The sequence below is a fragment of the Eubalaena glacialis genome, chromosome 2 (assembly GCF_028564815.1).
Source record: "Eubalaena glacialis isolate mEubGla1 chromosome 2, mEubGla1.1.hap2.+ XY, whole genome shotgun sequence".
NCBI classification, from domain to species: domain Eukaryota; kingdom Metazoa; phylum Chordata; class Mammalia; order Artiodactyla; family Balaenidae; genus Eubalaena; species Eubalaena glacialis.
Genome location: NC_083717.1, coordinates 10999687 through 11015649, shown reverse-complemented (window position 1 = coordinate 11015649; position 15963 = coordinate 10999687). Strand labels below are relative to the sequence as shown.

The 15963-nt window shown below is 36.3% G+C and overlaps 1 protein-coding gene across 1 annotated transcript in view; it reads left to right on the top strand.

Annotated features, from left to right (window-relative positions):
- Positions 1-15963, top strand: part of GPR158 (G protein-coupled receptor 158) — a 331787-nt gene that overhangs the window by 181912 nt on the left and 133912 nt on the right. Inside the window, exon 4 of the mRNA XM_061181580.1 lies at positions 2636-2859. Coding sequence (XP_061037563.1) covers positions 2636-2859 — 224 coding nt within the window. The remainder of the gene's footprint in view (positions 1-2635; positions 2860-15963) is intronic.

Below are 15963 nucleotides of genomic sequence, written 5' to 3'. Positions count from 1 at the left end.
GACTCATACGCAGGAGGCTGCTGGAAGACTGAGCACCGGCTACCCCGAGGGAGTAAAGGCAGCAGCTCCATTTCACAGCCTTGTATTGGGTTTCCTCCTCCCCAGCAATGCCATCGTCACAATCCTCTTTATTTTCTCCCCTCGACTGCTTTATCCTCCCCATTCGTTTCTATGCTACTGAAAATTGTAGAAAATAAAAAAACTCTCTTGACTAGATCTCCCAGTAAATCATACCATCTTATCCAGACTGGGTTCATTTTCTGCCAAGTGATCCAACTGGTCATCTTGTGTTTAACTGCTGCCTTAATCTTTCATGTCTTCATACTCAAAACTGGCCACCTCCACACATATTCTTACCTGAGCTGTTAAGAAGTATAAGACTTTACAAGATTAGCTTCCACATTTTCTTTCTTCAGTACATCAAAATGATTTGGAACTGATTCCTCCTCTCTATAAAAAATACTTAAAATATCTTTAATATACCTCTACTTTCTAGTGTTAAAAGAAGTGACATCAATTATTAGAGTTAATTTCCCCAACTATGCTCTTGATTACCTCCAATCCTAACTTCTCAAGTCTTTACCAGTCTTCTCAATCTTTCTTTAATTTCCAGTGCCTCCTTTTGCTGACTATAGCTATGTTCAGATCTCACCTGTAATGGAAGAAAACAAAACACAAAACCAAAATCCTTTTTTTTGACCCCATTATTATTATACCTATTAACCATGAGCTTTTCTTGCCTTTTTTATTCAATGGAACATTTACTGAAACAGTATTCTATTTTATTACATATTTATTCCTTAAGCCCTGACAACCTAATTTCAATCTCTACCACTCTGCAGAAACTACTGTCTTAAAGGTCAGTGAATGATGAAATAATCATTAAACCTCATAGTCTTTCCTCAGGCATCCTCTCTGGTCACATTCCAGCATGTTCCAGTAAATTCCAGTTTTCTTCTATGACATTGTGAAAACTTCTACCTATTTAACTTCTTCCTCTTTGCAGTTCCTGATCAATACCTTATCTACTCCCAGAGTTCTCTGTTAAGTTCTTTCACTGACACTGATTCTTCTCCTACACTCCATTCTTGTATTATTTCTCATTTCTTATTGTATATTTCTCCTGGACAATGAGTTGGATGTCAAATTTAACTTGTCTGCAATGGAGCTTATCATTCCCACTGACTCCCTTCATATCTCAGCTGTTTCTTGTAACTTCCTTGTTTTTGAACAGTAGTGCCTTTCTTTAAGACACCAGTGGATTCCTAATTCCTCTTTGTGTCTCCCATATTTGGAGAAGAGAAAGCAAGGCACTGCGATTTACATACATTATGTCATTTAATCCCCACAGCAATTCATATTTCATATATAAATAAACTAAGACCCGAAGTGGTAGGGTGAGTTGCCTAATGTCTCAGAGCTGTCTAGGGATGGGAACCATATCTGCTGGACACTGAAATTCATATGCTTTTCAGTGTGTAACAGAATGAAGACTCTTAAACAGCAGTGTATCCTGAATCAACAAAGAAATATTCAATTATGTTTGCTATTGTATTTATTAAGGAAGGAATGAAGACAAAAATACATCTTAGAAAGACTGTGAACCTTCAACAGGAGATGAAAGTAATAAAGATTTTCTGTTGAACTTTGTGTTATTAAAATGGTGTTAACCAGAATAACTCCTTTCCCAAATTCCTCAGTCAAAGTTGTGTTATACACTGAGCTGTATGGTTCTGTTATATACTAAACTGGGTATATATTTACTAATGTCTTTCATGTTGAGGTCAAGGTTAGAAATAGGTTTGGGTTTTTTTTTTTTAAGTATGTATTATTAATTAGATATTTATCAGTGCTAAACTCAACTCAACATTTAAAGAGAATTCTTACCTCTTGGGCTTCAGAGCTAAGTTAAGTTTGATAACTGAGACAGAAGAATCTAAAGTTAAAGGGAGATCAATAGCAGCAGTTAGTTAATAGTGTGGAAATGTCCTGTGGGTGTGCAGAGTGGGAAATTACATGAGAGCCTGTAAGTATGGATTGTACTCTGGGCAAATGATGCATCCTCATCAGGCAATTGCACACTGAACAACTGTCGATTAAGTACCATTTTATCCAATTTAGACCTAATGAACTTGGTAGACGAGATCCCTGCTGGATTAAGGAGCAATCAGAGTCTTATTTTGGGTTCTGTGCCATCTAGGTCAAGAAGTTCCCAAAGTGTTGTGTATATTTACTTGGTACAAGAATGACACAACTTTCTTATCCTTCCTTCTGTTAATTCCTTAACAAATATTTATGGAATATTATTTGTGCTATAGGGAGTTTCCATTGGTGAGTGGTAGATAGTGAAATAAAAGACTTAGAAAACTGTTCCTTGCCTCTGAGGAGTTTTAGTTCCATTTTTGCTAATTTTCCTGAATTAGTCTGAATGACAGTTTTTTTTCCTAATCAAAAGGATAAAAAGAATTTTGTTTGAGTCTAAAGACAAAGTAACTCTCTCCTCTAGCAAGAAGATTGATGAAAGGTCTTTAATAAGAGGGAAAAGGAATGAAGATGTGAGGATGTGTTTTGACTCTGTACTCAGTCTCACCTACCTCAGAGGTGCAATGACACTCGTTTTATTTGGAACTTTCAGGAAGGGGTCCGGATCACCATTTTGCAGGAAGTGCAAAGGATGTGTCAGAAGAAGCCCATGTCTGCCTACCCTGCAGGGAGGGCTGCCCCTACTGTGCTGATGACAGCCCCTGCTTTGTCCAGGAGGATAAGTATTTGCGACTTGCTATCATCTCCTTCCAAGCCCTGTGTATGCTGCTCGACTTCGTGAGCATGCTGGTGGTCTACCGCTTTCGCAAAGCAAAGGTAAACCCAGGTACCCTGGTTACCTTTCTTTTTATTATGAAAGGTACCTTTCTTTTTACTATGAACTGACCTCTTCTTTTCTTAAGCAAGTAGAATTGTTCCAAATCCCAGTTGCTTCTCTCTTAAGCAGAAGTCTTTCTATAATATGATTGGACTAGAGTGTGAAAGCTATATTCTTCAGCTTCCCAGGAGAAATAGGAATTGAAACTGTGAAACTTTATTATAACGTTTTCTTCTACAGAATGTTTCTCCCTGTTTACCCTGAAGCTCAAGTACCTCATTGCCTTAAAGGACTCTTTTACGTCATCTCTTCAGCCTCTAGAAGAACTTATTTTGCCAGTTCCCAATATACTGTTAATTTTTTCCTATGTAGAAAGCTTTGTGATATTTATTGTATTTCATTTTTATTTCTCTTAGCCATATTTGAAGAGGGTAAATGGACTCAACTGTTTCTGAGCACATTATACTTTGAAGAATGAATTTATTCATGACCATACATATTGTCTTGCATTAGTATCCCAGAATGTGATCCTGCACAGAGCTTATATGGCTTTTGAGAGAGGCTGTCCTTTGGTTCTGTTCTGAGGAATCAGAGAGTAGTGTAAGCATTTGTATGCTTCTGAGTTGGGGGTGGACGAAATGCCAAAATGTTCAGGGCAAAGCTTTCTGGAGAGCTGTCTTCAGTTGGTCACCCAATTAATTGTATGCAGCCAGTGTTGTGTCAGAATTTGTGGTTCTGTTGCTTTCAGAAACGTATTTGTGCCATTGAAAAGAAAAACAAAAAGTTTCCACCTTTTCTGAATTTATATGACCCCTTCATGTTAGCAAAGTTGTAGAGATTGGTTTAGATTACAGAACTCATTGAAAGTATAAAGTGTTCCCATTAGAAATTAAAAAAAGAAAACAACTCTCTGTGAATGGCATGTGTTACAAAGCCTCAAATTAACATTAAAAAAAAACACCTCTTTTGAGATTCTAGGAGAATGTATCCATTATGTTAATGTTATAGACTTTACTAGTTATTTTAAATAGTTTCATTAACAGAAGCATACAACAAATTAGAATCAAACTTTATATCAGCAAGAAAGTGCAAACAGGCAAATTGCTCTTCATTTAACCAATACTTGTCATTCTTTTGCAACAAAATATGTATTATATATTAGATTGTATATATAATAAAGTAGCAGGCAAGTGGAATTGGGAAATATCTAACCACTATTACCTAGATAAAATTAATTGCTTGTTAAAAAGCCTATCACTGGCAGAGCAGGTAGAATTGAAAGGTCTATTTAATAAACTGCTCTGAAGTATCTCTATATAATGTAATTCATTTACACAGTGGATATCACAAAATTCTTTATGAATTTTAATTGATTTTAATCATTAATGATTGTCGTGCTAAATTGAGTTAGTGATATATGATGGTAGAATATTACACTGGATATTAAAAAACTGAGATAGTGCTTGCTAGACCAATGTCTTAATCTATGGTAATGTTACTTAACATTTCCAAAGTTATTAACCTTTTGAATTTCCCTGCACCTTCATATGAAATGCTGCTTTACAGGGCTATCATGAGAATAGATATCTTTACATGTCATTTGGTGAAATTTCTATAGATACAAACTAGTTGGAATACATAAATTAGACATTATCTAGTTTTAAGATGGTCACCTGTTGAAGAATCAGTTGGTTTTCACAGAATGTGACATAAGGGGGAGATATTTTTAGGAAAGAAGTTTAAAAAGTCAGTGAACATAGATCTCATACAGTGAGAAAAGGAAACATTTGGTGAAATTTTCTCTTCCGATTTCAATTACCAAAAGCAATGGATTAATTGTAAAAGCGATAAACCGTTTCCAGGATAGAGATTGCATATTTAGGGCATGTAGACTTTGGCTTTGCTTTTTAAAGTTTTCACATGTCTTTGCAACATTTCCTTGGATTAAGCAAAAAACTGATGACCCCTCTTGGAGCAAAGTTGATGTTTTCCTTATGCGTTTCCCATTACATTCTTTACCCACTGATAATTAAAAGAACAAAAACCACATAATCTGTCAATGTACATCTATTCTGACAAAAGAGAAAAAAACCTTAGTTGCAGTATAGAAGTAGTGTAACATTGTGGACAAGTGTGCAGACTCTGGAACCAGATAATTTAGTCTAATTATGAGTATTTTAAGTTAAATGAGGTTTGCTCACGCCTAAAATATCAACTCTGCAGTTGGTAGGTACCAACAATCATTGGTCGAAGGTTAGTTTAACATTTTATCATTTTAAACAACACAAACTAGATTCTGCTATATTTTGGAGTGAGGCTGGTGATACAGTGCCACAAAGAGTAAATTAAATTTTACTCTGCACAAACATTTAGGGAAATAGCTATATACATTTGTCTTTGGGCCCTGGGTTAAAGATTAAATCTGTCAATAAACTGTGAGTGATTTTAAACCCAGTAAGTTCTTCTAAAGCAACAGCAGTTTTTACAACAGTATTTTAAAGATTCTGAATATTAAATATTTGGAACTTATTTCTATTTTTATTTTTTTTACCAAATATTATGACAAGTCACATCTTTTACTATTAGCTATTCTGAAGAGAGAGCATAGTTTCTTACAGCTTAATAATGTGAAGTGTTAGTACAATTTATTTTCAAGTGAAAATTTGAAAGAAAAGAAGGTACACTGGAAGGAACAGCAGCTTATTCCACTTCTGAAAATAATCTTTTGCTTGATTTATTCTTAGTAAATTTTAGCGTGTTTTCTTTGAGCTTAGTGGTTTGTAAAAAATAGTGATAGTCATTTTTTAAAGTGAACATACTGCAGTTTGTATTTTCCCTTCCAGGCCTGTAACAGTTCTTTTTTTAAATTAGAAATTAATTGACAAGTGATTTTATAACTGCTCATTTTTGGTTTGGAAAATTAGATGTTTTAATGTAGAGTGTGGCTGAAATTCTACTAGGCTAATTATGATGTTTTAATGCTTATTTTGGTGAAAAAAAAGGGAGATATATTACTTTTTTATTGTGGTAAAATATACATAACATAAAATTTACCATTTTCTACCATCTTTAAGTGTACAGCTAAGTGGCATTAAGTACATTCACATCACTGTGCAACCATCACCACTATTCATTTCCAGAACTTTTGCATCATCCCAAACCAAACTCTGTAACCATTAAACAACTCCCTAGTCACCTAACCCCTGGTAACCTTTATTCTACTTTCTGCCTCTATAAATTTGTCTTTTCAGAGTACCTCATATAAGTGGAATTATACACTATTTGTCCTTTTGTTTTTGGCTTATTTCACCTAGCATAATGTTTTAAAGGTTTACCTATGTTTTAGCATGTATCAGAACTTCATTTCTTTTAATTGATGAATAATATTCCATTGTGTGTATTTACCACATTTCATTTATCTGTTTATCTGTTGAAAGAGTTGTTTCTACCTTTTGGTTATTGTAAATAATGCTATTGTGAACATTGGTGTACAAGTATTTGGTTGAGTCCCTGATTTCAGTTATTTGTATATAACCTAGGAGTAGAATTGTTGAATCACACAGTCATTCTGTGTTTAACTTTTTGAGGAACTACCCAACTGTTTTCCACAGAGGCCAGACCATTTGATATTTTCACCAACAATTCATGAGGGTTCCAATTCCTTCAAATCCTCATTAACACTTGTTATTTTCTGTTTTTGTTTTTGTTTTATAATAGCCATCCTAATGAATCTGAAGTGAATTCTCATTGTGGTTTTGATTTGCATTTTCCTAGATATTAGTGGCAGTTGAGCATCTTTTCATGTGCTTATTAGTATATCTTCTTTGCAGAAATGTCTATTCAAGTCTTTTGTTTACTTTTGAATTGGTTGGTTGTTCATTGCTGAGTTGTAGGAGTTCTTTATGTATTCTGAATATTACACTTATCACATAGATGATTTGCAAATATTTTCTCCCATCCTATGGGTTGTCTTTTCATTCTCTTGATAGTGTCCTTTGATGCGCAGAAGTTTTAAATTTTGATAAAGTCCAATTTACCTACATTTTCTTTGGTTGCCTGTACTTTTGGTGTCATATCTGAGAAATCATTGCCAAAGCCAATGTCATGAAGCTTTCCTGCTGTGTTTTTTTTCCTAGGAGTTTAATAGTTTTAGGCCTTATATCGGACTTCAATCCATTTTTAGTTAATTTTTGTATATGTTGTAAGTTAAGAGCCCAACTTCATTCTTTTGCATTTGGATGCCTAGTTTTCTCAGCACTATTTGTTGAAGAGAATATCTTTTCCCCATTGTGTGGTCTTGGCACTCTTATCAAAGATCATTTGACCACACACGTGTGGGTTTATTTCTGGGCTCTCTATGCTGTTCCATTTGGTCTGTGCCTTTATGTCAGGATCACACTGTTTTGATTACTGTAGCTTTGTAGTAAGGTTTGAAATTAAGAAGTGTGAGGCCTCCAAATTTATTCTTCTTTTCAAGGTCGTTTTGGGTCCCTTAAGATTCATGGAATTTTCATGAATTTTAGGATGTGTTTTTCTATTTATGGGAGGGAGGTGCAGCATAATACATGAAAAGGAGTAGGATGGTTAGAAACCAAGAGCTAGTACCTTCAATGAAGCTAGCTATAGGGGTATTATGGAAGTTCCATAGTGGTTTACAAATTTTTTTCTTAAACCTTGTTCTAATACTGGCTAACTACTACACTCAACATAAGATGATGTTATATATTTCTGTCAATTTATGGTAGACAGTATTTCCCTCAATTTCCGTTTTCCTAAGGGCTACAATGTTGATCTTGACTCTTAACCAGATATTTTAACTCTACTGAACTAATAAAATATCACACAGTATCACAACAATAATATTCTCACTCCCCTTTATTGAATATGAATGAGAAATTCGGTACTTTTACTTTTCCTCATTTCCCCCTTCCCATTTTATTAAAATTTAATCTATGATTAATTTGCATCAATTTTCAGTAAGAGCCATCATTAGTTTCAAAGGAAAAGCAGTTCTTTAATATATTTTGGCTCTCACTACATTTAAATTTATCATTTAGTCTTCTTCCTAGATGTTTATTTGGTTTAGTTGCTCATCATAAGACCTTTCCAAATGTGGATTTTTGCCTTTGAGTTCTGACTTTTGACTAATCTTTTATCATTATTAGATATCTATATCTTCAAATAGTTTGTTTGGAAAAGGGTAGTTTTGTACCTGTGTTACATCTGAACTCCCACCCACCGACTGTGGCTTTTACAGGACAGCCCCTTGGCTAGTGGGAGCACTTGGGGGTTACTGTCTTTTTCTTTTAAAGCTCTATTATTGCTGCTTCATTTATCTTTTAGAATTGAACATTTTGGACAATTTCCAGGATTGCCCACTTTTTGTCTCTTATGGAACAAAATCTCCCATCTGAATGCTTATTGACTTCTTTCTTTACTTTTACCATCATAATATGGTTCTTCTTCATTGTGTTTGCAAAAAATATGATCCATACTCTCAAATGTCAGACTGAGCTTTCTTCTGATACTGGGAAGTCTCTTGTGTGTTAGTTCTTATGTTATCTCTTCTGCTCTAGTTTTTCTAGGCTTCTCTTTTAGGACTTCCTGTTAAGTATAGGTTGGGTCTCCAGACTTTCTTTTTTAAAATGTTCTCACTGTATTGTATTTTAAGTGTTTCCTCTATGTTTTGAGAAGCTATTTAAGTTTGTCTTCTATTTTACTCTTCCAGTTTTTAGCGCTGTCTAAGCTGCTGTACCCTACCTTCGTGATATTCTAAAATCCATCTGTTTTTAATCTCTGTACAATTGTTCCTTACGTTTTACCTCTGTTTTTGCAAAGGTTTGGGGTCAAAAAGCTTGAGGCAAGTCCTAGTGATTTCATATTCTAGTTATGTGACCCTAAGGTTGCATAGTTATATACCTAATCAACAAGTCACTTAGTCTCTCTAAATGGCTTTTATCTTATGTGAAAATGGAGACATTCAAGAATTTGGAAAACAACAACAGCAATAGTGTATGTACTCTAAAATCAAGCCTGATTCATGTAGTAAGCAGTTCGGGGGGATTGAATCTACAAATAGGAACCTTATCATACTAGCTAATGTGAGATAAATTTTTTTATGTCTTATGTGTATGGAAGGACTCATTCATTGAAAGGATTTCTGGACCATTCCAAGAGTTACCAAAGGGGAAAGTATCACAACTTTTAATTCTACACTTTTGTTCTTATGGGGGAGTAAGAAGAATTAAGTAAAAAGTTATATCATTTGTAATGAAATGGTTGATTTTGTAACATGATGCCTGATATTATTTGCATAATTTTTTCTTTCCATGAAATATATTTAAACATATATATGAAGAAACTTGAAGTGCTAGGCTTGAAAGTTAGAGAAGTATAATCATGCTTTCTGAATTAACGTTCAAATGATCTTCTTTAGGACATAAGAAGCCTGAAAAGGCCCAGCCGCAACATTACAGTTAGGTGCAGGGCACGTGTGATCAAGGAAGCATACGCTAAGCGTCTCTATTCCAAACATTAATGCCACCGTGCCCAAAGTGTTAGGGCTTCACACATTTTAGTCTTGAAAGATTTCCAGGCTTTAAAGCCTTCCTATTTAAAATACAGATACTGTTTAAGTAAGATTAGTCATCGTTCTAATGATGAGTGGGACTTGAGCTAAAACACGATTGCCACCTCCCATCAGTTTATTGGAGCACTGTGTTAAAAAGGGTTCCGATGCAGCAAATGGATTTATTCTGAAAAGTGATTGTTTTATTGGCTAACTTTAGCAGCCGTAGGTATTATCAGGGAAACTAAGGACATATGTACCACATGTTTGTCGCTCCTTGACTAGGATTTCAGGCTCAGGAGACAAGTGAAGGAATAAAAACTACCGATATAGGATGTTGGAGGGCCTTTGTGGTAAGCACGGCCATAAAACCGTTTTGTCTAGGGATGACCCACTTCTTAAAGAATTATATCAAAATTCAGGGTTTCTACAGATGATGAACTGCTCTATCTATTCAAGATATAATAGATTTACTAGGAGTTATCCCATTCCATAATTTACTAGCCAGTTCTCAAGTAGTTTGAACTTGACACAGTCTGAAATGTATTTTGACAGGTGCTTTTCCCTAAATATTTAAAGGCAAGTGTATTTCAAATAGAATGTAATGCTTTCAACTCTTATTCATTTTTACTTTTCCTCTGAGGAATATGTGTGGTGTATATTAATACAAGTGCCCTAAGAAATTTGATCTTAAAAAATTACGGCCTTTATTCCAGCACACAACTTGTATCCCCCAATGTATTTTGTTAACACGAAAATATTTTATGAGCTCTGAGTAGAGCTTAGTCTCCCAGCTCAAGTTTAGAGTTTCAAATCTTTTCTTCCTCCTGTTACTGTGGAAATTATTTAACTCGTTTGTAGGTTACCTTTCCTTAAAGCTACTTTTATTAGCAGTAAGGAATGTCTACTTTTTCTGGTCACTAGGCTTTCGAATTGTAAAGGGTGAGCTTTAGGACTAAGTCTAGCATTTAAACAATTAAAACAAAATTAAAAAGCAAATTGGAGAAAAGTGTTTTGGTATGATATGATAGTGAAGGATTAACATTCTTACTCTAAAAACAAACAAAACCCTCTTAGGAATCAATATGAAATAGAAAAATATCCAATAGAAAAATAGGCAAAGAATATCCATCAGCAGTCTGTAAAACAACAACAACATAAAATATATATTCTCTATATCCCTGAGTAATAACAAAATGCAAATGAAAACAACGACATGTACTTTTATAACAATAATAATTCTCTGTGTTGGTGAAGATGTTAGGAACTAGGTGTTCCCATACATTGCTGATGGTTGTGTAAATTAGTAGAAACTTTTGGATGAGGTTTGGGATTATGTGTAATAAACATAAAAATGCACAATAGTTTCAATTCTAGAAGTCTGTACTAAAGAAATCATATAGGTGCACAAGGACTTACAAATATAGTCATAGGTGTATGTATGTGCATCAGTGCTATTTATAGTACAAACTGGGAACAATTAAGTGTTCAAAATTGGGTTAGGTCATCCATGCATTTAAATATGGGGTCATAAAAGTGATCGTGTAGAATACTAAATGATGGGAGAAAATGGTTTTAATATAGTTACTTAGTTCATCAGCACATTTCCACCGTTTTTTTTAAGTTTTATTTTAGTACTCTCCATTTTTCATCTTTCCCTCTCTCCTTTTCTTTTCATTCCATCCCTTTCTGCCTGCCTCCCTCCATTCCTTCTTTCCATTCACCATCCATCTGCTGAGCATCTATTGAGTGCTTGGAACTATTACCCATACTGGGAATGCAGTGATGAACAGGACAAATAATATCTGTGCTCTTAAGGAGTTGATATTCCAGTGTGGGGCTGGTAGTCATAGACAATAGAAGAAAAATAAAGAAGAATGTATCAGGTGGCTAGCAAGTGCTGTGATCAGAGGGAAATATATAAAATGATAGGCTGTGACTTTGGAGTAGAATTCTTATGGCCACCATGTAAGTTGGTATTATCCTCATTTTATATTTGAATAAACAAAAGCATAGAGAATTTAAGAAACCCATTCATTGTTACTTAGGGAATCTAGGATTACCAGTTCAGGTCTGTTTGACTTTATAACTCATTTTTGCTCTTAACTACTGTGCTATACTATCTGTCATATGTTTACAGTGCAATTTTTTCTTAAATTTTAATAAGTAGACCTCGCCAACTCTGGCCCCAATGTAGTTATCCAAGTTCTAGGCCTGCATGCATTCTTCGTTTTTCCTCATACCCTTATGCCTTATCAAAACTTTACATGTCCAATGCGTCATTCTTGCTAGGTGCCTGCTAGTTAACTGAATAAATTAAGTTCTTGCGTGGTACCATTTAAATGGATTTATATGTTCCTTGTCTCTGCTCATTTGTGTTACTACACAGTTTTGCAATTTTTTTTTTTTAAGTTGACTCACAGGACACTTTTTTTTTTTGGCTGCATGGGCTCTTCATTGTGGTGCATGGGCTTCTCTGTAGTGTGGCGTGCGGGCTCCAGAGCCCACAGGCTCAGTAGTTGCGGTGCGCGGGCTTAGTTGCCCCTCGGCATGTGGGATCTTAGTTCCCCGACCAGGGATCGGACCCGTCTCCCCTGCATTGGAAGGTGGATTCCTAACCACTGAACCACCAGGGAAGTCCCCAGTTTTGCACTGTAATGGCATCCTTTAATGCTTTAACCCAAGGAGCAACTCATATGTAATGGTTTAGGGGTATGTGTGTATATGTGTGTGTGTGTATGAATGTATATGAATGTCAGGGTGGTGGTTAGGGTACATATGGGAAGAAAAATAGTTTAGCTGAAGAGATTTCTTTCTTTCTGTGCTTCTTAAGAAATATCATTTAAATAACTTCCTACTCCATCCGGTGGCAACGGTACTAATTATGAGTTACGAAGAACAGCTAGAGTGAATATAACATATTTGTGTATGCCTTAAGAGGCATAAAATGCTTAATGATTACCAAAGCTCCATTCCTCTTTTGAGGCACTTATATTTACTTATGCTTATTTCAGTGGTAAAGCCAGTTACATATTAAGTATGCTAAAAATAACTTTAAAAATTAATGTACTAGTATACTGAATTGCTTGCCAGTTGAAAAATATTCTGAGAGACCAATCTGTCTTTTCTAAATTCCTTAGATCTTCATTTTTAAAGCCCATTCAAATATCATGTAGGCAAAGTACTTTGCACAATTATAAACTAAGGCCTTTAGTAACTATTCCATGAACATTTAGCTAGATTTTAAAAGATGATTTTGATACTGGCTTGCCCATGAGAGGCTCACAATCTAATGGGGAAATGAATATAAGGAAATATAAGGTATATGAAAACAAGTACTACAGTTTGTTGAGTGCTTGGCAGGGCAGTAGGGAATAGTCATTAAGATCATAGGCTCCAGAGTCCCTTTATGTAGGTGCCTCTCCTGGCCTCACACAAAGGAGCTCCTCAACCTTAGGTTAACTTAGCAGCCTCTCTTTGTCTCAGTCTCCTTTTCTGTAATACGGGGACAATAATAATAAATCTAATAATAATGAGTCTCATAATACTAAATCTCATAGGGTTATGGTAAAGATTAAAGTGTGTGGAATGCTTATAAACTTATTACAGCTAATGACCTGTGGAAAATGCTCCGTAAATGTTAGCCATTAATAGGGGTATGTACAGAATATGACAGCATAAAAGAAGAGTGGTTGAGGGTGGTGTGAGAAGACTTCCTAGAAGATGGGACACATGGGAAGAATCTTGAAAAGTACATTTCACTGGTCAGACGGATAGGAGGTAAGAGGGACAGGCTAGGCAGAGAGACAAACATGTATGCAAAGACATTACAGAGCCCAGGATACATTCAGGAAAGTTGAAATATTTCAGTATGAATCCTGAAAAGCCTGACGAAGCATTGTGGACTTTATCCTATAGGCACTTGAGATAAATTGTTGAGCTGGCAAAGGATGTTAGACATATGGGTCTGGCACCATAGAAGCAAACTTGGAAGTCACTCACTCATTTATTCAGTGTGTTTTGAGGGTGCACTAAGTTCCCAGGTATTGTTTTTGGATAGTGAACAAAACAGGATGGTCTGTGATCCTATGATCGGAGTTCAAAATCTTGTGGGGCAAAGATAAGTGAGTAAATAAATTAATAAGTGCTGGTAAGTGCTATGAAGGAAAGTAACAGAGTAAAATGAGGGAGGATAATGGGGTTGGGGAGACTGTATGTTTAGGAGGACTTCCCAGAGTCAGTGTCATTTAATCTGAGGTCTCAAGGATAACCAGGAGGCAGAGAACAGGGACAGGAGAGTATTCCAGGAAGAGAAAAACCACGTCTTTAAGGTACCAATGTGTGAAGAAGCTTGGAGTGTTCTAGGAAGTGAAGGAGGCCAGCATGGCTAGCGAATCATAGCAGAGTGGAGAGAGATGAGCTCAGAGAGAGTCAGGTGCCAGGCATTCAGAGTTCTATAGGCCAGAGTGAAGTGTTATTTTATTTGAAGTGCAGTCAGAAGCCACTGAAGGATTTGAAGCAGAGGGATAAATGCTCTCATTTAGGTATTAAACTAATTTCTCTAGCTGCTCTGCAGAGAATAGATTAGTAAGGGGTGATGTAAAAGTGGGGGCAGTGATAAGAGGCCTATTGAATTAGTCTAGGTAAGAGACAGCAGTGGCCCTGGGATGGAGACGAGTGCCTAATTTGAGATACATTTGGAGATAGAATTGACGGGACCTACTGATGAACTTGATGTGAGAGGTGAAGAAAAAACAAAAATCAAATTTGATCCCTTCAGGTTTATAGCTTGAGGAACTGGGTAAAGAGTGGTGCTATAGGACTTCTCTGGTGGCGCAGTGGTTAAGAATCTGCCTCCCAATGCAGGGGACACGGGTTCGAGCCCTGGTCCAGGAAGATCCCACATGCCGCGAAGCAACTAACCCATGAGCCACAACTACTGAGCCTGCTCTCTAGAGCCTGTGAGCCACAACTACTGAGCCCACATGCCTAGAGCCCGTGTCCAGCAACAAGAGAAGCCACTGCAATGAGAAGCCCGCACACCACTATGAAGAGTAGCCCCCGCTCACCGCAACCAGAGAAAGCTCGCACGCAGCAATGAAGACCCAACATAGCCAAAAATAATTAAATAAATAAAATAAAAAATTTTTTAAAAAGTGGTGCTATCTACTAAAATTAAGAAAATGTGGAGACTTCCCTGGCGGTCCAGTGGTTAAGACTATGAGCTTCCACCGCAGGGGGAGCAGGTTCGATCCCTGGATGGGGCACTAAGATAACGCATGCCGTGATGCATGGCCAAAAAAATTTAAAAAGAAAAAAAAAAAAGTGAAACACTGGAAAGAGAGTGGTTTGAAGGGTAAGGGAGGGAAAAATCAAGAGTTCCATTTTGGACATAAGTTCAGCTATTGTTGCCAAGTTAGCACATAAAAACATGATGCCCAATTAAATTTGAATTTTAGATCAACCATGAATAATGTTTTAGTATTCGTCTATGACAAATATTGCATACTAATACTAAAACATCCTTTTTTGTTTATATGAGTTATTTTTCTGGCAACCCTGATGGTTAAGCCACCTGTGAGAAGTCAAAGTGGAGATGTCAGGTGGACAGTTAGATATATGAGTTGGAAGCTGAGTGCAGGAGTTTAAGTTAGAGTTTAGGAGTTATAAGCTGGGAGACATAGGAATCTAAAGCTGTGGCAATGAGATTACCCACTTAGGAAATGTACAAAGAAGAAAAAGAAGAGAATGCTCAGGACTGAACTCTTCAACATTTTGAAGAAAAAGTAAAATACAGGAACTCTTTTTGAATAATTGAGGAGTGGCCAAAGAGATTAGAGGGACGCCAGATCAGAGTCATATTACAGAATCCAAAAGAGGACAGTATGGTTTTTTTTTTTCAGCTGCGCTGCACAGCATGCAGTATCTTAGTTCCCTGACTGACCAGGGATCAAGCCTGTGCCCCCTGCAGTGGAAGCATGGAGTCCTAACCACTGGACCGCCAGGGAATTCCCAGAGGACAGGATTTAAAAGAAGGAGAAAGTGACCAACTGTGGGGAAAACTACAGAGTGATAGAATAATATGAGTGGAAAAAATATGCAGCGAATTTGGCAACACAGAGGTCATTGGCAACCTTAGCAGTGTACTTTTCTGTAATGATTGAGGAAGTAGAGAAAGCATGGTTATCTAAAACTTGAAACAATCTTACTTGGGAAGGGAGCAGAGAAATAGTGTTGGCTAGACAGTGATAGTTAAAACCATGACAAATTCTGAGCTTTCCCAGGGGAGTGTTTACAGTAAGAAAAGAAGACATTTGAACCAGTATCTTTGGAATAGATAGAAGAAAAGGAAGGAGGAAAGGGGACAGAGGAGTGAGAGGTATGAGCCAACTCCAGTAGGGAAATTTTATAGGAACGAAGAGAGAGGGACTCAAAAGAGAGGGAGTTGTTAACAGTAGCAGATAATACAGAACCACGAAGAAAATGAAGCCTAAAATAGTTTATTGCTGTACCCATGTCATGCTGTTTTAATTAT